The following is a 26308-nucleotide window of genomic DNA, read 5'->3' on the forward strand; positions in this document are numbered from 1 at the left end:
TTTCAAAATATTTTTCTTCTCCGTTGAGGCATGTGATAAAAAGATTTCACATCGAATGAACTAAATTTGAAGTCTGACGTCCGTGAACTTTTCACTCTTTGGATTTCTATTTGGGAACCACATAAAAGGATCAATATATGAATCTAGCTGTTATTTTTCTCGATTGTTGAAGCATATGATAAAAAAATCATAACATGTCATTTTTCATATCGCACGTATTATCAGCCCTTGAGCCATGCGGCTCTTGGGCTGATATTGAACCTAGGGCTGATAATACATTCAATATGAAAAATGCCATGTAATAATCTGATATTATTTTCTTCTGTTTACTAAATAAATGTGCTGGAAATAATCTTATACCACTCCCTTAATTTTGCAGTGTGCTGAAAATGTATGTGGAATAAGAACCCGAACTGTGACCTGTATAGATCTATCTATTGGATGTGATTCTGCATCCATGCCTTCCTCCTGGTCCAAGTGTAGCAATGTTTCGTGCGGATACTGGGTCACAGAGGAATGGGGAATTGTAAGTACAATTCAAAACACTTGTATAAATTTTTTGTTTCCATTTTAACTCACAGGCACAGTGTTTTCTAACTGCCCTGTCAACACTTATGTTGTGAGTTTGAATATTGCGGCAGGCCGGATTCTATTCCTATCTTAATTGACTGAGATTATGATTTTTTTCTGATGAAAGTTGATCTCTCTCTCTCTGGGCAATTTAGCTTCCTCCACCAATTAGGCCCCGAAATAGCCAATAGTATGTTAAACATTAGTCAATATATCTTAAAAATTGAAATATATAATTGAAAAGTTCATTGTTATTAAGAAATGTAAACTGATTATAAACACAAAATATGTTGTGATCTTCATTTCTATTTATGAATTGTTTAAACTTTTTCTATATTTTAGTGTTCAAGCGAATGTGATAGTGGAACAAGAGTTAGAAAAGTATCTTGTGTTAGTAGCCAGTTTTGTGATCTTGACCTTGAGCCACCCAATCAGGAGCCTTGTAATACTCACACTTGTCCAACCACAACAACTGTTTCAACTACTACAAAGTTAACCACTACATCAGCTACCACAACATCAACTTCTGCTCCTACGACAACAAGAAGAAAAATTGCGACAACTGATTTATTCAATATTCATGAATATTTACCAGAAACTAAAGAAGTTTCAAATTCAAATGGATTATCAAATGAAAATGAAAAATTAAATAAAAAAGATACTATTTTAGAAGGCAATACACAAGAAGATTTATTGAATAATAATGATGGAAATGCTAAATTAGAAGAAGTAAATCTTGGCAATGGGAAAATAGTAGAATTGCATGAAGGTGGATTTGAAAATGGAATGGAAAGAAACATGGATAATATATTCTCTGAAATGCATATTTCTGGACCCAAGGACTTTAGTTTACAATCTGAATCTAGTGAAAATAATAACAAATTACAAAATAAATCTAATGGCTTACCTGAGTCAGAGGTCAGTCAAATGTCGACTGATGACAAAAATATAAAGAAAGACCTTGAAGATGTTCCTGACATGTATAATGTGATAGAGCTTGGTCATGATGAAAATAATGTTTCTAAATCCGTTTCAAAAAATGACCTTCATAATAACAAAACTAGTAATGTTACTAATGTAATAAATACTACAGCCAATAAAACACAAGAATTAACAATTTCAATCAAAGAAGGCGGTGATGATGAAAAAACAAATATAACGATCCCACAAGCTGTGGATGAGGATATTGTAGATATTCAGAGTCAGACGGGAAACGATAAACATCAACATAAACATCAAATTCAAGGGATAGAAAATATAGGTCAGACAGAGGTCAAGGTTGATATAAAAGAATTGGGACCGGGAAGGATTCCTGATGGAATGAGACGACCTTTACCTGACCTTATCAGTGTGGACAGTCTTTTAGATAATTTACATATACTTACAAATAGCAATGGGGAAGACGACCTGAAATGGACAGTGGATGGCTGGACTGAGGTGAGAAAATTGTTATATATGTTTGTAAGATATTTGCAAGTAAATGAAATTGTTAAATAATAGAGAAAAAAAAAGATATGGTCACTTTATGATTAAAAATAAGACAGCTCTTCACAAGGGATCAAATGGGAAGAAGTAAGCAACATAAGAAATTAAATGTTTTATATTCTTTGTTAAAACTTTTTTACAGTTTTTCAGGTAAATAATTCCTTTGTGCTTTTGATTGTGATGCACAGGTGTGCCATTACATAACAACTAATAAGTTCCCTTTTATGATTAGTTTTTAAATTATCCCGTTGATGTATCATTTTCTGCATGTGTTCATGCTTTAAATTTAATTGTATTTTTTTTTTAAATTTTTAAATCAGTGTTCTCGTCTTTGTGGATATGGAGTACAAACACGCCAGGTGTGGTGTAAGAATGAGACGTCAGGTGATATAAAAGATGAAGAAGATTGTGACATTTTGACCAAACCAACTGCCATCAAATCTTGTATCATAGAAAAATGTAGAGATTGGAAAACTTCACCATGGAATCAGGTTAGCAATTTTGATACTATTATAACACAGTCTTATTATTTATTATTATAGTATTATAGTATTATGACTTTGTACCTCTTAAATAAAATATATTTATTTCTGTACAACTAAAAATAAATCAGAAACATTAAAAAAGAGAGGCCAAAGGTACCAAAGGGACAGTCCAACTCATAAGACATATACAAACTGGCAACACCATGGCAAAAAACAAAAATTGATCAAAAGACCATCAATAGTATACAAAAAGCATATTCATTGCACTTTTAAACATTGTAAAATATCTAGAACATCATCATGCAAAGCCAAAATTATCTATTTGAGTCAGCAATAGTCCCAATAATTATTCTTTATCCTTTTAGTGCTCTTCTACTTGTGGCTATGCTGTACAGAAGAGAACTGTAACCTGTCCTGATAAACATCAGTGTGATCCAGATCAAAGACCAACAGACCTACAAAACTGTAAAGTCCCAGCATGCCTTGCATGGATCCAAGGCCAGTGGAGCAAGGTAAAATATCAAACAATTATTACAGCTTTCAATAATGAACATGAATATATTGAGAGTTCGGGTAAAATTTGGAACTATAAAAAAAAGTGTTGAAAAGCATACGGTATATCACCATGGCCAAAAGAAAAAGACAAACATACCTACCTCTTATATTATTAGACATATTATCTCCCTTTAAATGATTAGACAGAATATTATCTCCCTTTAAATAACTGGTAAGAAATATTTTAACTGTGGTAAGCCTATGTTTTTTATGTTCATCAATAATAGAATGTGTCGACGGGACATAGATGATGCCCCTGCTCAAATAAATTTATAAAGAGGCATAATTCCAGAATCGTAAAAGTGACACTGGCCAAACTTGATCTGAGTTTTGTGGTAATAATCATTTTGTACAAGTTTTTTTATTAAATTTGGTTGAGGTAAACTGAAGTTAGAGTACAGAATTTTGGGATGTACGCACAGACTGAGGGAAAAGCATAAACCTTAAACCTCTCAGCTATAACAGGGTCATAAAAACACATTTACTTGAAATTGGGCCCATTTTATCGGAATTATTTTTATTTTCAGTGTTCACAAACATGTAATGGTGGTCAGCAGATACGGTTGGTTGAATGTGTGAATATGACATCACAAAGAATTGCTGTTGGTTGTCCAGAACCTCTTAAACCAGCAGAATCTCAAGACTGTAATACAGACGCCTGTCCTAATCAAGATAGAGGTACTAATTTATTACTGAATACTGTAAACCAACTTATTTTTCGTGAGCGATTTATTTTCGCGAGTAGAAAAATAACTCGAATATAAATCTTCGTGAATATGTACAACTTGGATCTTTCCTTATAAAACTTCATCATGTAAATCAGGAAATCGTGAAATTTAATAGCCACGAAGTGTTCAAGAAAAGGTGAAACGTGAAATAATGTATCCGCGAAAATAAGTTGATTTACAGTATCTGCTTTAATCATTCAATACAGCAAAACATAAACAGTCAAAAGATATAAAAGATAGTTTCAGTAATTGTTTTATGACAAAAAAAAATGATTTTAAGATAATGCTTCTTGAATAGCTGTATTGACAAAAATAATCAATTCCTGTAAAAAAAAAGGTAGTAAAAATAACTACAAGTTAGTATACATGTTTTTATTATCTTTCAGAGCTAAAGAAACACACTTGTGACAGTAATGTAATGAGTTATAAAGTATGTCGTGCTTTACGGCGTATGGGACATTGTAACAAAATGTTCGTCAAGGTCAAATGTTGCAAAACCTGCGAAGAAAGAAAATGGAGAGAAAATCGTCCAAAAGGTGCCCTAGAGAGATGATACCGGTGAACTTTTATTTGTCCATCATAAAAAGGCAACAGTACAGGGGACGTTACGGTTAGGGGATTGTACTGGTTTTTATAGTGATATATCATGAACTGTGAGGAAAGCTTTAGCTCTTGTAGAGAGTAAATTATAGAAATGTTTGCTTAATAATGTAAGCCATTTATACTCTTTTAACAAAGCAGGCTTGTTTACTGTAAGTTCATTGTATGGCAAATTATTTGTCAAGCTGTATTTTTCTTGTGATGAAAAGGTGTAAAATTGTCATGGTGATATTGCTTGTTTGAAACGAAAATAATATTGGAATATGTTGGATCCATTGGGCATTACCGGTAGAAATAAGTATGATATTGTTGAACCGATAGTACAACAATAACAGTTATTAAAAACAAAAAATAAGTGATAATTCAATGTTTTACATACACCAAATATTCTTATGTATATAAAACTAAATTAGTATTCGAGTATATGTTAAGAATTACCGATATTTATATGATCATCACAAAAGTTTCCAAAATTAAACTGTTGAATGAAATTGAATTATTCAGGATAAGAAAGTGACATGTCTTCTAAATCACAAATTCTCCATGTATTGAATAAAAATTATATTATAATCATAAAAAAGAAGCTGGCTTTTAAAACATTAAACGTCATTACTAATAGCTAAGGTTTATGCAAGGATCCAGGAATTCTGTTAAAAGTGTGTGTTTTGGAATATACAATTTTCTTTTGGGGATAGCATTATTCAAACTTTGTCCTATATGCCCCATGCCAAAGGTATTCCTTTATCACTTGTAGAGCAAGAGCGGGTTAACCTTCCTGAGCACCATTTTCGTCCATTTTTAGAAGGGTCTAGTCTCATCTTGTTTCATCAGAAGTTTTTGTGGACTTTGTAAGTCCTTTGGTCATTGTCATGTTTGTAATTCATTGACATCATTAATTGTTCCATTTATAAAAAAAATATTGTTACCTAAAGGTATAATTATGACCTTTGCACCTCTTTGACACAGATCAGTATTGAGTGTGTCTGAATAAGAAGTAATACATATATTGTTAATAATAATTTATAGATTACAATGAGATTTTGTTGAAGAGTTGCAGGATTAGATTTTTTTATTCCATTTGTAGTGATTTACAACTAAGTCAATCCGTGTTTTCCAGATCAACAATGACTGAAGATCAAAATGCATCATATTGAATGACATGTTAACCCTTTCCTCCATTGAATTTTTTTTGTTGCATACTTGATTCGCATAAGGATTTTTCAATAAAATGCTAAAAATATGCTTTAAAGTATTAATGCATTGCAAAAAACAAATAATTCATCAAATAAATTAAAGCTGGATATTCCTACAATATTCCTTTTCATATTGGATATAAATTTTATTAAGTCAACTGCAGACACTTTGTAGTCAAAGCATTTCAACTGAGGTACTACACAGGCGTCAAAAGGCGTCATTATGGAGTTAAGGGGTGGCGTCAAAAGGCGTCCCTATGAAGGAAAGGGTTAAGAAAGTTGTTTTTCAAGATATTTAAATGTTTGTCTAATAATTTGTAATAATTGATTGTTACGTACAACAGATATAGGCCAGTCTAATATTTTAAAAGATATTGTTGTAAACAGCAACTGTGTGAAATCAAATGAATTATTATAACTGGTGTTTTGACCTAATTTCTTGTGGTTGGTAAAAAGTTCATTATATGAGGGCCCTGAATGAAAACCCCACATTTTTTAATGTGTATATTTTAATTATTGAAATTTTTTTTAGTGTCTTTCTATAAATTGTGTCATTTGTACTAGAATCAAAAATGCCAGTTTTAAAGACGAAGTGTGCATATTATATTCTAATCCTATTGGAAATACAACAGTATTTTGAATCATATACCAGTATGCATTTTTTTAGAAAGCAACTCATGTATTTCAAAATTCATTGGTTGCATCATTCCTATTTCTAACCCTATAATTGTCATAATATATTTACATGTTTTTTTGTACATTTATACCTCGTGTTAACATACTCGACTCATTATTTTATACAAGCTTGTATTAAGTCAGTGATATGTATCATGTTGTATGCTTCCAAGTGTTCCGTCTTATAAAAAATGAAATAAAAATTTTAATTGATTTTGTTTGCTTTTTGCTTATTACATGCTTACACCTCAATCATCAAAAGAAGTTCTTTTGAGAAATTTAAATAATGCTCATAAAACTTACTGAAGCATTTAAAATGCAGAAGCATTAAAATGAATTTTGCATGCAAAAAAAGGTGTATGAGAATTGTACTGAACATTAACCAATAAACCATAAAATGAGACCATATGAACCCTGCAAGACAAAATGTACACCATGCAACCATTCCATACACCAAATATACTTAACCTATTGCTTATACATTGTAGTATATGTGAAAAAGACATAACCATAAAAAATTGATATTGACCAATGAACCATGAACATAAGGTCAAGTCAGATAAAACCTGCCAGACTGTGGACGACATATACATCTTACAATCTTTCCATACAAAACTGACAAAACAACAAAAACTGATCATTGACCAATGAACCTTGGAAATGAGGTCAAGGTCAGATGAAACCTGCCGAACAGAGATAAACATGGACCAATCATACCATTAACCAAATATAGTGTATTGCTTATAGAATTTGAGAAATATAGACAAAATCCACAAAAGTTCACCCAGAACAATGACTGTGGCTGAACAGTCTTTACTCTTATTCCTCAATGTAGAGTACTTAGTGGAGAAGCAACATATTCCAATTTTCAAGTCTTTGGATTTAACCCGTTGGCTTCCTCCACTCAAGGCAAACAGTTAACCAAGGGACCACTGAGTTGATATATGAATTATGACTTATGGTGCAGGACAAAATAATCAACATTGAATTGAATGTGTCAACCATAATACAACTATACCAAATATCACACCTTATAATAATGGTTCCCTCTAAAACAGACCTTATCACAAACTTTAACATGTAAACTATGTATGCAAAAGTGTTAAAGTGAATAAACCATGGGCTTAAAAATCTCTATGGAAATGAGATGTGCCAATACCTATTTAACAACATACCATGTTTGTTTTTGTTGCACTTTAGTGTTTCTATTGTTACGTTGTTTTCCTCTAATAGTTGATGTGTTTCTCTCAGTTTTAGTTTGTAACTTGGATTTGTTTTCTCTCAATCAGTACGAGGAGGTATACTACTGTTGCCTTATTTAAATGACTTTTAATAAACATAATAATTTTGGTATTTTTTACAGACAATTTTAAACAGAATAATCTTGAGCACTTTTATTTATCATACACTTGATACAACATTAATGTTTGAGCCATTTCCCTACGGCTCCCAAAGCAGAACCAAAAGTCTGAAGCATTGAATGTGCTGATCTAGACTGCAACAATAAAGAACCAGCCTCTGCTTTGAATCCATTGTCATTCAGCTGATTGGCTACTGTTTTCAATAACATATAGTCATGTGATTGTTCCTCCACATTCTGATTGGCTAACAGATAACCAATCACAGGTTTGTAATAGACTGTATAAACAATTTGTGGCAGAAGACTTCTCTTTAACAGGAGATCAAACAACTCTTCATCATCTTTTGCCTTAAATAAAACAAAAATATAAAATAACTATCGCTCACCTGATTCTACTTGGGTTTTTGAAATCATATAAAAAAAATATAAAATTTGGCTAAAAGTGACAACACAACCTCATTTATAAGGAAAGGAACATGTTTAATTTCATTCAAAAGTCCCCCACTGGCGGCCATCTTGGATGACGGATCAGCTACAAAGTAACAACACTTGGTCAGCACCTCATAAGGAACATTCATGTCATGTTTGGTTTTATTCCATTCAGTGGTTCTCTAAAAGAAGTCATTTGTATGCATTTCCCATAGGGTCCTATGTTAAACTAAGTCCCCTGCTGGTGGCCATCTTGGATAATGGATCGGCTACAAAGTAACAACACTTGGTCAGCACCTCATAAGGAACATTCATGCAATGTTTGGTTTTATTCCATTCAGTGGTTCTCTAGAAGAAGTCATTTGTATGCATTTCCCATAGGGTCCTATGTTAAACTAAGTCCCCCGCTGGCGGCCATCTTGGATAATGGATCGGCTACAAAGTAACAACACTTGGACAGCACCACATTAGGAACATTCATGCCATGTTTGATTTCATTCCATTCAGTGGTTCTCTAAAAGAAGTCGTTTGTATGCATTTTCCATAGGGTCCTATGTTCAACTAAGTCCCACGCTGGCGGCCATCTTGGATGATGGATCGGCTACAAAGTAACAACACTTGGTCAGCACCTCATAAGGAACATTCATGCCATGTTTGGTTTCATTCCTTTCAGTGGTTCTCTAAAAGAAGTCATTTGTATGCATTTCCCATAGGGTCCTATGTTAAACTAAGTCCCCGGCTGGCGGCCATCTTGGATGATGGATCGGCAACAAAGTAACAACACTTGGTCAGCACCTCATAAGGAACATTCATGCCATGTTTGGTTTCATTCCATTTAGTGGTTCTCTAAAAGAAGTCATTTGTATGCATTTCCCATAGGGTCCTATGTTAAACTAAGTCCCCCGCTGGCGTCCATCTTGGATAATGGATCAGCTACAAAGTAACAACACTTGGTCAGCACCACATTAGGAACATTCATGCCATGTTTGATTTCATTCCATTCAGTGGTTTTCTAAAAAGAGTCATTTGTATGCATTTCCCATAGGGTCCTATGTTAAACTAAGTCCCCCACTGGCGGCCATCTTGGATGATGGATCGGCTACAAAGTAACAACACTTGGTCAGCACTCCATAAGGAATATTCATGCTATGTTTGGTTTCATTCCATATAGTGGTTCTCTAGAAGAAGTCATTTGTATGCATTTCCCATAGGGTCCTATGTTAAACTAAGTCCCCCGCTGGCGGCCATCTTGGATGATGGATCGGCTACAAAGTAACAACACTTGGTCAGCACCCCATAAGGAACATTCATGCTATGTTTGGTTTTATTCCATTCAGTGGTTCTCTAAAAGAAGTCATTTGTATGCATTTCCCATAGGGTCCTATGTTAAACTAAGTCCCCGGCTGGCGGCCATCTTGGATGATGGATCGGCAACAAAGTAACAACACTTGGTCAGCACCTCATAAGGAACATTCATGCCATGTTTGGTTTCATTCCATTTAGTGGTTCTCTAAAAGAAGTCATTTGTATGCATTTCCCGTAGGGTCCTATGTTAAACTAAGTCCCCCGCTGGCGGCCATCTTGGATGATGGATCGGCTACAAAGTAACAACACTTGGTCAGCACTCCATAAGGAACATTCATGCCATGTTTGGTTTCATTCCATTTAGTGGTTCTCTAGAAGAAGTCATTTGTATGCATTTCCCATAGGGTCCTATGTTAAACTAAGTCCCCCGCTGGCGGCCATCTTGGATGATGGATCGGCTACAAAGTAACAACACTTGGTCAGCACCCCATAAGGAACATTCATGCTATGTTTGGTTTTATTCCATTCAGTGGTTCTCTAAAAGAAGTCATGTGTATGCATTTCCCATAGGGTCCTATGTTAAACTAAGTCCCCCACTGGCGGCCATCTTGGATGATGGATCGGTAACAAAGTAACAACACTTGGTCAGCACCTCATAAGGAACATTCATGCCATGTTTGGTTTCATTCCATTTTGTGGTTCTCTAAAAGAAGTCATTTGTATGCATTTCCCAGAGGGTCCTATGTTAAACTAAGTCCCCCGCTGGCGGCCATCTTGGATGATGGATCGGCTACAAAGTAACAACACTTGGTCAGCACCTCATAAGGAACATTCATGCCATGTTTGGTTTCATTCCATTCAGTGGTTCTCTAGAAGAAGTTCAAAATGTAAATTGTTAACGACGACGACGACGACGGACGACGACGACGGACGACGGACGCCAAGTGGTGAGAAAAGCTCACTTGGCCCTTCGGGCCAGGTGAGCTAAAAATACACATGAATTTAGCCAAATAAAATGCTAACTGTGTATACTTGTTTCTTTATGTGTATGGCTATCTTCTTTGTTTGATATCATAAGGATGCTCTAAATGATACCATTACTAAAAAATTGTTGAATTTATCTTTTTACCTGTGATTTGTAATAGTAAGCTGTTTCATGCTTATTGAAAATGTTTGAGATGAATAAATAGCAGAAGATTTAAAATTTCTAAGTTAACTAAAGAAGTTCTCCAAATCTAGTTGATTATTCATGTTTTTGTCATCTTTGAGTTTTTAATCGCAGACGTTGTAAAGGCATATGATATAATAAGCTTTGAATCTCACTTGTTTATGATGACTCCATAAATCAGGATATGAAATTGTGATAGGAGGAATGACCAATTTCGATTGGCTTAGTATCTCTGATCATGATCTTAGGAAAAGTCAAATTCAGGAGCTACCGGTAATCAATTGTTTGTGTAGATTTTCACAAAATCATGTTTCAGCACTATTTTCATAATCACTATGCTGCACACAGGACAGAGTCAAATTTGTGTAATGCACACCTAAATCTTGATAATTGATAAGTATGAATCCTTTTTTTCCAGTTATAATTTATTTTTTACAAGTGCTGTATAAAAATAAAAACATCATACCTCATCAAGAGCTGCCAGCTCTGTGACAGCAGCAGACAACATGTCTTTATGTGTAGACAATAAAACAAATTTCACTCCTTCTATTATGTATTTTTTCTCTATCATCTTGTTATACACATGTCTTACACACTGAAAAAGTATAAAACATGTTTAAATTTTTCATTTTATGGAAGCTAAAAGTCACTTGATTAATCAATCCTGTACTTTTTACAACACTTAAATAAACAGCTGCGCCATGAGCACATGATACGCCCCTCTTCTTGTGTGAAAGTTTTATGCAATAATCATAAATAGTTTCTGAGAAAGTTTTAAGCAATAACCATATATTGTTTTTGAGATACGGAGGGACATATGAACCCCCCCCCCCCCCTTCCTCTTTTTTTTCTTCAAAAAAACTAAATATCACTAAAATAAAATTTTGAATCAAAACCAAAAAGTATACAGATCTTTAGATTAATATAACAAAGAAGTGTGTAAAGTTTTAAGCAATAATCAAAAATTGTTTTTGAGATACGGCACGACATGTAAAAATAAAAACCTCCCCCTTTTTTACAAAATACTAAATAACTGAAAAATAAAATTTTGAATCATCACCAAAAAGTATACAGATGTTTAGATTAATATAATAAAGAAGTGTGTAAAGTTTTAAGCAATAATCATAAATCGTTTTTGAGATACGGCGCGACATGTAAAAACCCCATCCCCCTTTTTTACAAAATACTGAATAACTCAAAAATGAAATTTTGAATCATCACCAAAAAGTATACAGATCTTAAGATTAATATAACTAAGAATTGTGTAAAGTTTTAAGCAATAATCAAAAATCGTTTTTGATATACGGTGCGACATGTGAAAAAAACACCCCCCTGTTTTAGTTACAAAGTGCCGTAACTCAAAGTTTTAATCTTATTTTCACCAAAAAGTATACAGATCATTTGACCATCATAAGAAACAACTAAATAAGTTTCATAAAATTTTGAAAAGTCATTCTCAAGTTACGGTGCGACATGTTTACGCCGGACAGACGAACAAATGGACAGACGGACGGACACCAGTCATTTGTAAAACATAATACGTCCCGTCAAGACGGACACCGGACATTTGTATAACATAATACATCCCGTCAAAATTTTGACGGGCGGGCTTATAAAAAAAGTCATAAATCTTTTTAATTACTTTTTTGTAACTCCAAACCTTAGCTATCATCGTATGACAAAAGAATTTACCCACATTCAAATCTCTTAGATATAAGAAGTTACTGGTCAAGGTAAAAAGACCTGGTGCATAAGATGGGTCAAAGACACCTGCTATTTATGCAAACCTTGGTTAAAATGGCTATTAAGCAACATAGGCTCACATGAACATTTTCATTTATAAAGGGAGGTAAGATTGTTCATTAAAGTAAAAAGATGTGACAATTAGGTACTGTATGAACTTTAACAATAAGGATTTGTATAAGCTATAAAAGTTACTGGCATGACAAAATGCTGAGGTATTCTAAATTGGATTACTTTAAATTTATAAATGAATGCGATGATTTTATTATTGTGAAAAATACGGCAGAGTTGTAAACGCAATAATTTAAATTCACATTTTGAAATATTTTTTATGAATTAAACTGGATTTTTCTCAAAATCGTAAAAATTAAAATCGCATTGACTATGGATTCATTATAGTTCGTTGGATACCAATTTCCGTGGGTTTCATGGGTACAGGTGAACCACAAATTCAAATGTTCAATGAATAGCATATTTCTAATGGGCTTTGTATACAGAGATCGGCAAAACCACGAAATATAACATCCACAAAAATGCAAGTTTTCAGCAATCCAGGAAAATTGATACCCATGAAGATATATATACATAGTAAGTCTAAAATGATAAAATCGCAATAATAAATGCACACAATAATTTCTGAATTTACAGTTATTCAAAACAGATTTTCAGACACTAGCTCTTTATAGAAATATCAGTATAATACAGCAGGATAGTTTTTTGAAACAGATTTTTCAAGACTTCTTAACTTAAACACATACCTTAATACCAAGACTGACAGTATCACAAATACTTCTATACTTTGTAACCACCAATGATACAGTCTTAGAATCTGAGGTATCTATCATAGCACAAAATATGTTTACCCAAACATTTTGTTCATGGTCACTGAAATAAAATATATCAAAGTCAGTTTTTGTAATTTTAATTTCATAATTATCAACTTAAATTAATCAACTTTAAAAACGAAGTTGAAAACTGTCAGATACTTTTATTAAAATCATTTCAAAGATAGGTTCATGGTATTGTAATTTGCAGGTGAAATCACAAACAGCAGACATCAGAAACTTGCAATCTTGAAAGCCTTTATCTGATTAAATATCATTATCATCATTTATATCTGGATCAAAAACATAAAAAAATATTTTTCCAGTCAGAATCCCAAATATATTAAAGTCTGAAAACTACATCCTGCACCATTTTGATTGTGTCATATTGGTACAAAAATTACCAGATACTGATTTCCTAAATATTAACCAATCAGGTACTTGAATTACTCTGAACTATCATAAAACTGTCTTGAATCTAGGAAAAACCCTACAAATTCATATTTTGGAAGATTTTTTGTAGTGCATTGTCACAGCGAAGTTGTTACAAAAATGTGAATATGCATTTCAAATATCTGAAGAGCATTAATGCTAACAAATATACTTGTTTCACACACATTAAGGGTGGAAGTTTAATGGCAGAAATTATTGCATCCATTTAATTGCACTTACCTGCAACTTGTAACTTTAAGTGGAGGCCATAGTTGTAGAAGGTCACAGATAGCATTAAAATGATTATAATTAGTACTCTTGGACAATAACTGTAAAAACAGCTGGTGTCTTGCCTTGTCTGTATTGATATCACTTTCTTTTAGCTGCAAAATAAAAATAAATAAGTCTATTATAACTTGTGTTGATTTTTTTCGTCAACAATTCATAGTTTCTATGGATTGTTTGTTTCAAAGAAAAACTTGAAAATTAAACTTCCTACTAACTGATCAGTTCCAGTTGCATGGTATCCCAAAATGAAGCATAAAATTGGATGAATTTAACAACAAGTGCTTTCTTTCAGAAGGATAAATAAATCAGAATCATGAATTGAGTCTAGGACAAGTCGCTTCTTTCAGCAAATTAATGCTCTACAACAAGTGTGGGCTTTTTTCTCAGACTAATTTGAAGAGTGTATTAATTCTACAATTTTATTTTTTTTTCAATAAAAGATTACTCTGAAGATGATCATTGTCAACCTAAACCAAAAGACCTAATGTGGTGGAGATATGATAAACAATTACATATAAAAAAGAAGATGTGGTATGATTGCCAATGAGATAACTATCCAAAAGAGACAAAAAGACATAGAAATTAACAGCTATAGGTGAACAAAGCCCATACCTCATAGTCAGCTCTAAAAGGCCTCGAAATCACAAATGTAAAACAATTTAAAAGAGAAAACTAACAACCTACTCAATGTACAAAAAATGAGATAAAAAATATGTATCCTCGTGTATTGTATTTTCGACCTACTAACACATTTTTCCGAATTTCCCTTTTATATGTTTAAACATAGACAGGCCTATTATTTTGAAAGTCACTAGTATACTTGTGCATAAAATAATTGTATCTGAAATATATTTCGATCTTTAATTAATTTTTTTATTTGAGTCCATTAGATCGATGGCACCTTTGTGACAAAAACAAGCGTCTTGTGTTTTCGACCTATCTAAAAACGGGTCTAAAGTCGGAAATGACATGTCGTACACATCCGGAATTGGTTATAAATTTGATACCAAAGTTTATATCAAAGTGTGAGAGATGATCAAACTTATGACATAATGAATTAAATGGTTACATATACAACTATAAGATATAAAATATTATTTTGATAACTTTTAGTGGACAAGTTGTACACATTTCAAAATGAGGCACTTTGGGAGTCTTGTATGGTCTTGTATACATTCATGTTTTTGTTAAATAATTTAGTTAATGCATTGTGAAGTGAGGTTGGTGAGTATTGTCTGTAATTTCCACTGAAAGACTGTTTTTTCTGTGAATAAGAATTAACTGATATTTTATTTTTTCGGTAAAAAGCTGTAAGGAGCATGCATATTTCCGTATTCAAATTACCGTTAAGTATTACAACTATAAACCACATGACAGTCATGTGACTTAATAACCCTGAAGTTAACTTTGCATTATAAGAAGTTTATTTGGAAAATCTTCACCACATGTGGTATCATATGCTATTGTTACTAAGTATAGCAGCTGAATATGACGTCACGGGGGCATGCGCAGCATACAGGAAGTGAAAGTAGAATTAGGTCAAAAACAAAAGACGGTCGAAAACACAATACCAGATAACACAGCAATAAACAATTACCACTGAATTACAGGCTCCTGACTTGGGATAGGCATATACATACAGAATGTGGCAGGGTTAAACTGTTTAAACATTGTAAAACATGCACTTTTAACTCCTTATAACATACCTGTATATCAGACCATGTTGCCTTGACAACAGCCTCAGTTCTGTATAATGTCAACAAAACTAAATCTTCCTCACTTAACTGGAAACTCTAGAAAAAAAAGGCATTTACAGATTGTTTGGCGAAATTACATGAACATGTACAATGTATGATAATTTTAAAATATCCTACTGAAATATCATTCAAATCTTGTTACTATAAAAAAGCTTCCAAAAAAACTTTCCTATAACTATAGATGAAGAATTGGTAATGTTCATTTACGAGTATATTTATACATGTATTGGAGAAAATGATTCTAATTTGCAAAACTTTTGTCTTATCTATTTGTCCTTTTGAACAATATTGTTTTTTATAAACTACCTTTATACCGAGAGATCTTTGAATATATAAAAATATTAGCTACTGGACATTAAGGAAGCTATAATCAATCAATATCATTAAAATTCACAGTATAAAGAAGCTGTTAATTAAAGGTAATAATATGTTCATAAAACAAATACATCTATTTTCATTTCCAATAATGAGTAGTTGCCTGCATCCCCCAAAAAATAATTAAATAACACATTTAACGCATCAACGGTTCTAAAATTACCTTTTCCACCATATGTAAGACATCCAGTCTTGGTTGGACTGCTACCCTGTCATCTGAACAAAATGGTCTCAATAAAACCATAACATCTTCTGAGGAAACCAGGTTACCCCTGAAATATATAGAGTAGAGGAAGGTAAAACATGGAACAAAAGTACTTCATACTGGGGATTCATTTTATTTTATGAGTTTTATGAATTTTGTGGATTGAGGATAAGTGTATTTTCAAAGATAGTTGATTTCTTGGGTTTGTTAACTTCTTTAAGTAACCAATTTTCATATTTTGTAGAATACTTGAATACTTGATATACCTTAAACCTCAAAATCCATGAAAATTAGTGACCTACTAAAATTAATGAAAACAGTATTCACAATTTCATTGCTAGTTCCCAGTTCTAAATACATCTTTTAGATTTTTAAATAAAAAAAAATCTTTATCCTTTAATTTAGAATTTTAATAATCAATAATTTCAAGATTAAAAGGTAAACATGCTTTAACGATAGTCTTTCAATAGTCCAAGTATTAACCTTACCCTTGATTTTGATGCTCTTCAACATTAAGTACAACTTTCTCAAGTCTGACAAGAATCTGTTTTTTGTCCAACTCATCTGGGTCCCTGTAATTAAAAATTACAATTCATAAATAACATTTACCTTACAATTTAAGCACTTGTAGATGTTTTTGTTTGATAGCGTTATTTGGTTGCTGTGTCTAATTGACATACACCACAGCTGCCATATTGTTTGTGATGTCCCTGGTAACACTAATCTTCGTAACTGAATCATTCTCTAATGTTGCTTCTGGTGACTGGTGATTATAGACTTATGTAAGTACACTATAAAGGTAAAAATTATCAGCTGTTGTTTTGTATGTCTGCAGTGTCCATTGTAACAGGTTTGCTTTATGTGACTAACAGTTTCTTTAATTTCGTGTGTGGCATCAATGGTGATGATATATTTACCTTATTAACTGTACCATGTGACCAACAGCTTCCTTCAATGCTGTATGTGGTGTCCATGGTGATGATATATTTACCTTAGTAACTGTATCAGGTGACTAACAGCTTCCTTCAATGCTGTATGTGGTGTCCATGGTGACACTGGAAACACTTCCATAATGTCTTCTATGAGCTCCACAGTATAGCCATTCTCTATCATGTCACAGTATAACTTCTGCATCTAAACATTTCATTCATATTAGACACCACTGGATATTGTTTGTTAAAAGAGCCAACAAGCTCACTGTAAAACTTTGTCATGAAACTATTTATGGATGAATTAAGGGTCATACTAAGTCAAATATTCAAGAAAATGTACATAAAAAGTAAAATAACAAAAATACACAACTCAGCAGAGAATTATAAACAGAAAGTCCCTAAGCAAATGGCAAAAGCTCAAACACATCAAATGAATGGATAACTACGGTCATATTCCTGACTTGGTACAGGCATTTTTTCTTACATAGAAAATGGTGGATTACACCTAGTTTAATAGCTAGCTAAACCTCTCACTAATATAACAGTTGCATGAAATTCCATTATATTAAATATGATGTATGAACAAAACAAACAGACAAAAAAGGCAAAACATGTCAAAAATAAATCCAACTAACCTGCAAATTATCTCCCTTTGACAAATCAAACTTGGCAGAATACTCCACCAACATATCGTCACCAGACATTGACAATGATTTAAAACTTTCATGATTTAAATTTTCTATGTGGTTCAGGTATTGCTGTAGAGTGTTGGCAGCATCCTCCCAACTTATCCTGCATCTAAATATAAAACAACATTATTACAGCATCATTTGAATGACCTTTAGTTTGTGTTGCTCAGTCTTTAATACTGTTTATATGTTTGGTTTGTGTTGCCCAATCCTTAGTTGTGTATGTATGTTTTGTTTTGTCTACGATTTCTTGTCTTTTGTTCTTTTTACACTGTTTGTCATAGTGCTGTCTCTCTTTTAATAATATTCTGTATACGATTCTACTACTGTATTGAGTTTGAATCAATATTTCTCTCCACAAGACATTTAATTTTGTCCAGAGCATGCAAATACTATGTCACTTTACTACAGTGTGATATGTTTCTCTTATTATTTAAAGACCTTTTGTATCAAACTATTTTTCTTTTTCAAATATCTGCAAAAGAGATTATGTTCTTTATAGGAAGCGTCATGAGGCAATCAGTTGTACCCAGTTGTTGGAAGATAAACTTAATAGGAAAAGTGTAATACACTTTATCGCTATTTTGTGCATTTCCCCTTTGATCTTTTTCTGTGATAATTTTTTATATCATGCTACTCGCTTCAGATAGAAAATTATCGCTAGAAACTAAGGAGGCATGTGGCATTGCTAATGAAATTGACATGTAATTGACAACGTCGTCATAGGTAAAATAGCAATAAACAGATTATCATTGGTCATCTCAACTCGATTGCTTTTCTCGCTTTTGCCATCTGGCTCAAGTGAGAAAATCAATCTCGTTGAGATGATCAACGATAATCTATAAATATCAGCACAATTACCTCCTCCAACTTTTGTTAGATAAATGTTTATCATTATATCTATTATTTGTATCTGTCAAACCTACCCAGAATCATCTTGCTTTTTCTTTTTTCCACCATGTTGTTTAGTAAATTTCAAAGTTCTTTTTACTATTTCTTGTCTACATTCAACCTCTAGCTGAAAAAAGTTTCAAGAGATATGGTTATAGAAAACAAGAGGCTCTCAAGAGCCTGAATCGCTCACCTGGTAAACAATGCCTTATTGAACATATTGAACCATGCCAGGGAAACATGTACAGCTAACAATTCTTCAATATTACAAATATATATGACTAACTGTTTATAAATAAAGAAAATGAGACCAAAACACAAACACTTAAAACTTAGCAATGGACTGTGAAAATGAGGTCAAGTTCAAATAAAACCTGCGTAACCGACATATAGATCATAAAATATTTTCATACACCAAATATAGTTGACCTAATGCATAAAGTATTATAAAAATAGACCAAAACTAAAAAAGTTAACTTTGACCACTGAATTATGAAAATGAGGTCAAGGTTAGATGACACCTGTCAGCTAGACATGTACACCTTACAATCATTCTATACACCAATTTTAGTAGACCTATTGCATATAGTATAAGAAAAACAGACCAAAACACAAAAACTTAACTATAAACACTGAACCATGAAAATGAGGTCAAGGTGAGATGACACCTGCCAGTTGGACATGTACACTTTACAGTTCTTCTATACACCAAATCTACTAGACTTATTGCTTATAGTATCTGAGATATGGACTTGACCACGAAAATTTAACGTTGTTCACTGATCCATGAAATGAGGTCGAGGTCAAGTGAAAACTATCTGACAGGCATGAGGACCTTGCAAGGAACGCACGTACCAAATATAGTTATTCATCATTAATAACAGTTAGGCATGGACCATTTAACTTGTAGGGGGACATGGTTTTTTTTTCTGGTCAGAATATTTAAGTAGCACAACAAATTATTTTTTTTGCAAATTGCAAATTGAAAATTTCAGGACAGGTAGACCTTGACCTAATAAATATTTTAACTTCTAGTCTTAATATAGTACTGTACACACCGTGACAATTGATAGTCTATTATCGTCTGTTCAAAAACCTTTAGGAATTCATCATATTAGAACTAAATTATACTCCATTCCATTGTCAAAACTTTCTTTACTATTTCAAGATGCCAAAGATACTTCCGTTACTGATTCTCGTTCTGTTTTGTATAGATTAGTTGCTATTATCATGGACATTGCTAACCATAGACTATTCAAACCCGTATTGACTACATCCAATAGTGAGGAAAAACGTTACTTTTTTAAGGTAGAATTCGCCAATAAAGGTTTAGATGCTGTAAATATTGGCAATATTTTCCATCAAAAATCTGTACAAAAAACTATACCTGATTACTTCAAAAATAAAGCTACACCTGTTATTTCTTATACTTACACCAAGTCTATTGCATCAAAGATTTTCAACCACAAGAGAGTTTTAGAGGCTTTTAACCTCAAAGATACAAAATCCAAGCCTCCGGATTGCTCATGTGCATCTTCTCAATACAATTATAGTCCAGCTGGTCATATTATTACTGGTGACCTTGGTATTGTTACCAATGAACAACTAAGAGAGTTGCTAGCCAAGGGACCAAAGTATAGAATCCCCCAGCCCATCAACTGGAAAAAGAATTTCAAGTTACTGATGGATGCAGTTGAGGACTATGCAAGAAAATGGGTAAAGCGCGAACCAGACGAACCCGAACTGGACACTTTGTCTGAATGGATCAAAGCTATTCGATCATGCATTCAGAGGCGCATACAAAAACTACGATGTAATATGAGTACTAAGGTTTCTAACCCTTTCAAGAATCCGGAGGTTGTGGATGCTTTATCCTCTTTGCATGACAAATATGTCGTTGTTCCGGCAGATAAAGCCTCCAATAATATCGTCTTCATATGTAAAAAACATTATTTGCAATGTCTCACTACAGAGCTTGGAATTGATAAAACTACTGGTAATCCTACATATTCTTTAACATCATTTACCAAGGATGAAATTTTACAAAATCATAAATCTGTCCTTCTTTCTTTTGGTATCAGCATCAAAGAAAACGAAGAAAACTTGCCCTCATTATACTGGATACCTAAATTACACAAAACTCCATATAAAGAACGATACATAGCTGGGTCTTCAAAATGTTCGACTAAACACCTTTCTAAAGTATTGACTACTATTCTTTCTACAGTTAAAGATGGGCTGCAAAAATATTGTGAGGAGATATATTCTACCAGTGGTGTTAACCAGATGTGGATTCTCAAAAATTCGAAAGATCTACTGCTTAACCTTCGATCACAATCTTTGCAATTTTGCAGCAACATAAAAACTTTTGATTTTTCTACGCTATATACTACTATTCCCCATGCTCAGTTGAAAGATCGACTTCACCATCTCATAAAACAGAGCTTTTTCTATAAAAATGGGAATCGTAGATACAAATTTCTTGTTTTGGGATACAATAATTCATATTTTGTAAAGAATCACACTGAATCTTCCAGAAAATATACTGAAGATGATATTATTAAAATGCTGGACTTTTTGATCGACAATATATTTGTTGAGTTTGGAGGATTTATATTTCAACAGACAGTCGGTATTCCAATGGGTACTAATTGTGCACCCCTGTTGGCTGATTTGTTTTTGTATTCGTATGAAGCAGAATTTATTCAGAACCTTCTAAAAGACAAAAAGAAAAAGCACCTTGCGAAATTCTTTAATTTTACTTTCCGATATATTGATGATGTTTTATCATTGAACAACCCATACTTCAGCCAATACTTACATCTCATATATCCTAGTGAACTTGAAATTAAGGATACTACTGATACTAGAAGGACTGCTTCATACCTTGATCTTTTCCTCAATATTGACGTAGATGGACGACTTCACACGAAAATCTATGATAAACGGGACGATTTCAACTTCCCAATTATCAATTTCCCATTTCTTAGCAGTAACATACCCTCTGCCCCTTCGTATGGTGTTTACATATCACAATTGATACGTTATTCACGTGCTTGTTCACACTATACGGACTTCATATACAGGAGTGTGCTCCTTACGCAGAAACTGCTCCAACAAAGTTATGAGGAGGACAGATTAAAATTGACACTCCGTAAATTTTATGGACACCATCACGAATTGGTGGATCCATATGATGTCTCTTTAACCAAACTAGCTAAGGACATTTTTACCACATGGTAGATTGTGGTTTGTCATTATGTCGTCTAATCTTTTAATTACCAAACGTGACTTATTCCCGATTGTGACTGTTTTGCTGAATGTGAATTCGTATTACTATAAGACGTGTTTCTGTACTTGTTTATCCCAAATTCATGTATTTAGTTTACATGTTTAATGTTATATTTGTAATTCTCATTTTGTCAAAATGTGTTGACGTCTTTTTATTATATTTAGGTGTTACGGATGGAAAAATTAATCACCGCCTTTATTTATTATATTTAATTTCGTACGATTAATTACGTTTGAAGTTGGATTCATAACAAACTGGATATATATATATTACAGTTAATTGCTATTAATAAGTATTGCAATATGCATTTTGTTTTAATAAATTATCAGTATTTAGTTCTAATAGAATCTCAAAGCAATCCTAATTCTATCTCACTTTTGAATTATAGTTTTTCATGTGTGACGTCATGCTGTTTCTAAATTTCATAAATTCAAATGTGGCATAACGTTTGCCTTTTCACCATCGTATGTGACGTCATTTATTTATTAATTGCGTTGACGCCTGGATTGATTCGGGTGTGTCTATGCTGTATTGAACTTGGCATCATGTATTCGGGTTGAGTTTTCTGTAATAAGTTAATACTTCAGTTTCATTATGAATATATCTTTCACATTCATTTGTTAAAATTTACTGTTTGCAATAGCATGAATCGTTCTATATAAAAGTGTTCTTATCCCGGGCATAAAAACAATGCCGTATTTGGCAAAACCTTTTCAACTTTTGATCTTCAGTTCTGTACAACTTTGTACTTTTTTCACTTTCGATCTTTTATATCTGGGCGTTATGTATTCGGGTTTAGTTTTCTGTAATTAGTTTATACTTCAGTTTCGTTATCATGATTTCATATTCATTTGATAAAATTTACTGTTTGCAATAGCATGAATTGTTCTATATAATAAGAATGTTCTTATCCCGGGCATACAAACAATGCCGTATTTGGCAAAACCTTTTCAACTTTTGATCTTCAGTGCTGTACAACTTTGTACTTTTTTCACTTTCGATCTTTTATATCTGTGCGTCACTATTGAGTCTTGTGTGGACAAGACGCGTTTTTGGCGTATTGAATTTTAAACCTGATGCTTTTTGTTATCTATTAATCATGCTTTTCTTTGTCTAATATGGTCTCCTTTTTATTTGTATTGTAGTCCTGTAATATTATGTTATCATTTCAATGTTATATTTAACTTTGCCATTAAAGTGCGAGGTTTGGCATGCCATAAAACCAGGTTCAACCCACCACTTTTATTCCCCTTTAAAAGTGTCCTGTACCAAGTCAGGAAGATGGCCATTGTTATAATATTGTTCGTTTCTGTGTGTGTTGCATTTTAACGTTGAGTCGTTTGTGTTTTCTCTTATTTTTTAGATAAGACGTGGCACGGTACTTATCTATCCCAAATTCTTGTATTTGGTTTTGATGTTATATTTGTTATTCTCGTGGTGTTTTGTGTGTTGCTTTTCGGTGTTGTGTCGTTGTTCTCCTCTTATATTTAATGCGTTTCCCTCGGTTTTAGTTTGTTACCCCGATTTTGTTTTTTGTCCATGGATTTATGAGTTTTGAACAGCGGTATACTACTGTTGCCTTTACTTATTTGCTCTAAATGCTGGAGTTTTTTAGATATAAGCCAAAAACTGCATTTTACCCTGTGTTCTATTTTTAGCCATGACGGCCATGTTTTTAGACAAAATAGAAAATAAAACACAAACTTTATTTTATACACCCTACTGATCATTCAGTTGAAGTTTGGTTGAATTTGGTTGAGTAGTTTTAGAGGAGAAGATTTTTTAAAGTTAGCAAATATGATGAACAAATTGTGAAAAAATTGTCATTAAAGGACAATAACCCCTTAAGGGGTCAATTGACAATTTTGGTCATATTAACCTATTTGTAGATCTTACTTTGCTGATCATTTTTGCTGTTTACAGTTTATCTTTATCTATAATGATATTCAAGATAATGACCAAAAACTGCAAAATTTCCTTAAAATTACCAATTAAGTGGCAGCAACCCAACAATGGTTTGTTTGATTCATCTGAAATATTCTGGGCTGATAGATCTTGACCTAATGAACATTTTTACCCCATGTCAGATTTGCTCTGAATGCTTTCGTTTTTTAGATATAAGCCAAAAACTGCATTTGACCCCTATGTTCTATGTAAAGTAAGGGCGGCCATGTTTTTTGACGGATCAAAAATCGAAGCACACACTTTGTGCAGGATAATCTAAGGAACTATCATGCTAAGTTTCATCCAAATCCATTCAGTAGTTTCAGAGGAGAAGATTTTTTAAAGTTAGCAAATATGATGAACAAATTGTGAAAAATTGTCATTAAAGGACATTTACCCCTTAAGGGGTCAATTGACAATTTTGGTCATTTAACCTATTTGAAGATCTTACTTTGCTGATCATTTTTGCTGTTTACAGTTTATCTTCATCTATAATAATATTCAAGATAATGACCAAAAACTGCAAAATTTCCTTAAAATTACCAATTAAGTGGTAGCAACCCAACAATGGTTTGTTTGATTCATCTGAAAATTTCTGGGCTGATAGATCTTGACCTAATGAACATTTTTACCCCATGTCAGATTTGCTCTAAATGCTTCCGTTTTTGAGATATAAGCCAAAAACTGCATTTGACCCCTATGTTCTATTTTAAGTAACGACGGCCATGTTTTTTGACGGATCAACAATCGAAGCACACACTTTGTGCAGGATAATCTAAGGAACTATCATGCTAAGTTTCATCCAAATCCATTCAGTAGTTTCAGAGGAGAAGATTTTTTAAAGTTAGCAAATATGATGAACAAATTGTGAAAAATTGTCATTAAAGGACATTTACCCCTTAAGGGGTCAATTGACAATTTTGGTCATATTAACCTATTTGTAGATCTTACTTTGCTGATCATTTTTGCTGTTTACAGTTTATCTTCATCTATAAGAATATTCAAGATAATGACCAAAAACTGCAAAATTTCCTTAAAATTACCAATTAAGTGGCAGCAACCCAACAATGGTTTGTTTGATTCATCTGAAAATTTCTGGGCTGATAGATCTTGACCTAATGAACATTTTTACCCCATGTCAGATTTGCTCTAAATGCTTTCGTTTTTGAGATATAAGCCAAAAACTGCATTTGACCCCTATGTTCTATTTTAAGTAACGGCGGCCATGTTTTTTGACGGATCAAAAATCGAAGCACACACTTTGTGCAGGATAATCTAAGGAACAATCATTTTAAGTTTCATTCAAATCCATTCAGTAGTTTCAGAGGAGAAGATGTTTTAAAAATTGTTAACGACGACAGACGACGACGACGACGACGACAACGACGACGACGACGGACGCCAAGTGATGAGAAAAGCTCACGTGGCCTTTTAGGCCAGGTGAGCTAAAAACGGGTCTCAAGATTATAATGGAAACATGCCAAATAATTTTGGATGATGAATCGTGAGATAATTAAAAAAAATGAATTTCTAATAAAAGACTTTGTTATGACATTAAAATACAATATCTTCATCAAAGCAGTCAAACATTCCAAACAAAGATTGATTCTCTGTAATTTAGTTGATTTTTAATTAAAAACTATAACCTACCTTTAACCTTGACTGTTCTGAGAAAACAATCTCATCAATAAAATTGATAACATCAACTGGTAATAATTTCTGTAATGATTCCCCACTACCTTCATATCTATGTACCCAGGCAGCCTGAAATATACAGAATCCTAGAACTTCAGATATGTATATAATTCTACCACTGCATCGAGTATGATAAGATATTCCCAAACTTGAGACAAGTATAGAGTTTTTATTGTAAAATAACACCATACATTGGATATAAGGTTCTACAATGTTAATGAATTCTTGGCATGCTTATTTTGTTTTATTCTTGCCATATGGTAAAGAAAGACAAAGAAGCTCATACGTACGGTGATCTATAGTTGTTAATGTCTGTGTCATTTTGGTCTCTTGTGGATAGTTGTCTCATTGGCAATCATACCACATCTTTTTTTTTATATATCATAAAACTGACTGGTTTAACTTTACCACAAGCCAGGCTAACTGGACCATAATTAGTATCTTGTTTGGGAGGAGTCCTGTGGCAAGTGGTTGATGCGGTCTGTACCATACTTGTTCTGTCCAATATTTTAGGTAATTCCTGTTATCCTTTTAATATAGTATTGATAATCATGTATTCTTTGTTAAGTTACTCTGCATACCATGAATCAGTTTCACAAACACAGATTTAATATGCTTTAAAAATCATATATATCCAAAACAAATATTTGGATTTTTAGGTTAGTTAATTGTGATTAACATTAATACC

At 33.0% G+C, this 26308-nt stretch overlaps 2 protein-coding genes across 2 annotated transcripts in view; one reads left to right on the plus strand and one right to left on the minus strand.

Moving 5' to 3' along the window:
* The first annotated feature begins 385 nt into the window (after positions 1-385).
* On the plus strand, positions 386-6505 carry LOC139521945 (A disintegrin and metalloproteinase with thrombospondin motifs 12-like). Its single transcript, XM_071315761.1, has 6 exons — positions 386-526; positions 913-2007; positions 2376-2546; positions 2906-3052; positions 3623-3773; positions 4210-6505. Exons 1-6 carry the CDS (start codon positions 458-460, stop codon positions 4374-4376), a joined length of 1800 nt encoding a protein of 599 aa, XP_071171862.1. The 5' UTR covers positions 386-457; the 3' UTR covers positions 4377-6505.
* Positions 6506-7670: 1165 nt separating this feature from the next.
* Positions 7671-26308, minus strand: part of LOC139521939 (NBAS subunit of NRZ tethering complex-like) — a 97180-nt gene continuing 78542 nt past the window's right edge. The window contains exons 49-59 of the mRNA XM_071315701.1: positions 25576-25689; positions 18725-18816; positions 17745-17907; positions 17169-17311; positions 16666-16749; positions 16136-16244; positions 15547-15633; positions 13793-13935; positions 13055-13181; positions 11020-11148; positions 7671-7999 (exon numbers count right to left, since the gene is read on the minus strand). Coding sequence (XP_071171802.1) covers positions 7712-7999; positions 11020-11148; positions 13055-13181; positions 13793-13935; positions 15547-15633; positions 16136-16244; positions 16666-16749; positions 17169-17311; positions 17745-17907; positions 18725-18816; positions 25576-25689 — 1479 coding nt within the window. The 3' untranslated portion in view covers positions 7671-7711. The remainder of the gene's footprint in view (positions 8000-11019; positions 11149-13054; positions 13182-13792; positions 13936-15546; positions 15634-16135; positions 16245-16665; positions 16750-17168; positions 17312-17744; positions 17908-18724; positions 18817-25575; positions 25690-26308) is intronic.

This window comes from Mytilus edulis, chromosome 4 (genome assembly GCF_963676685.1).
Source record: "Mytilus edulis chromosome 4, xbMytEdul2.2, whole genome shotgun sequence".
NCBI classification, from domain to species: domain Eukaryota; kingdom Metazoa; phylum Mollusca; class Bivalvia; order Mytilida; family Mytilidae; genus Mytilus; species Mytilus edulis.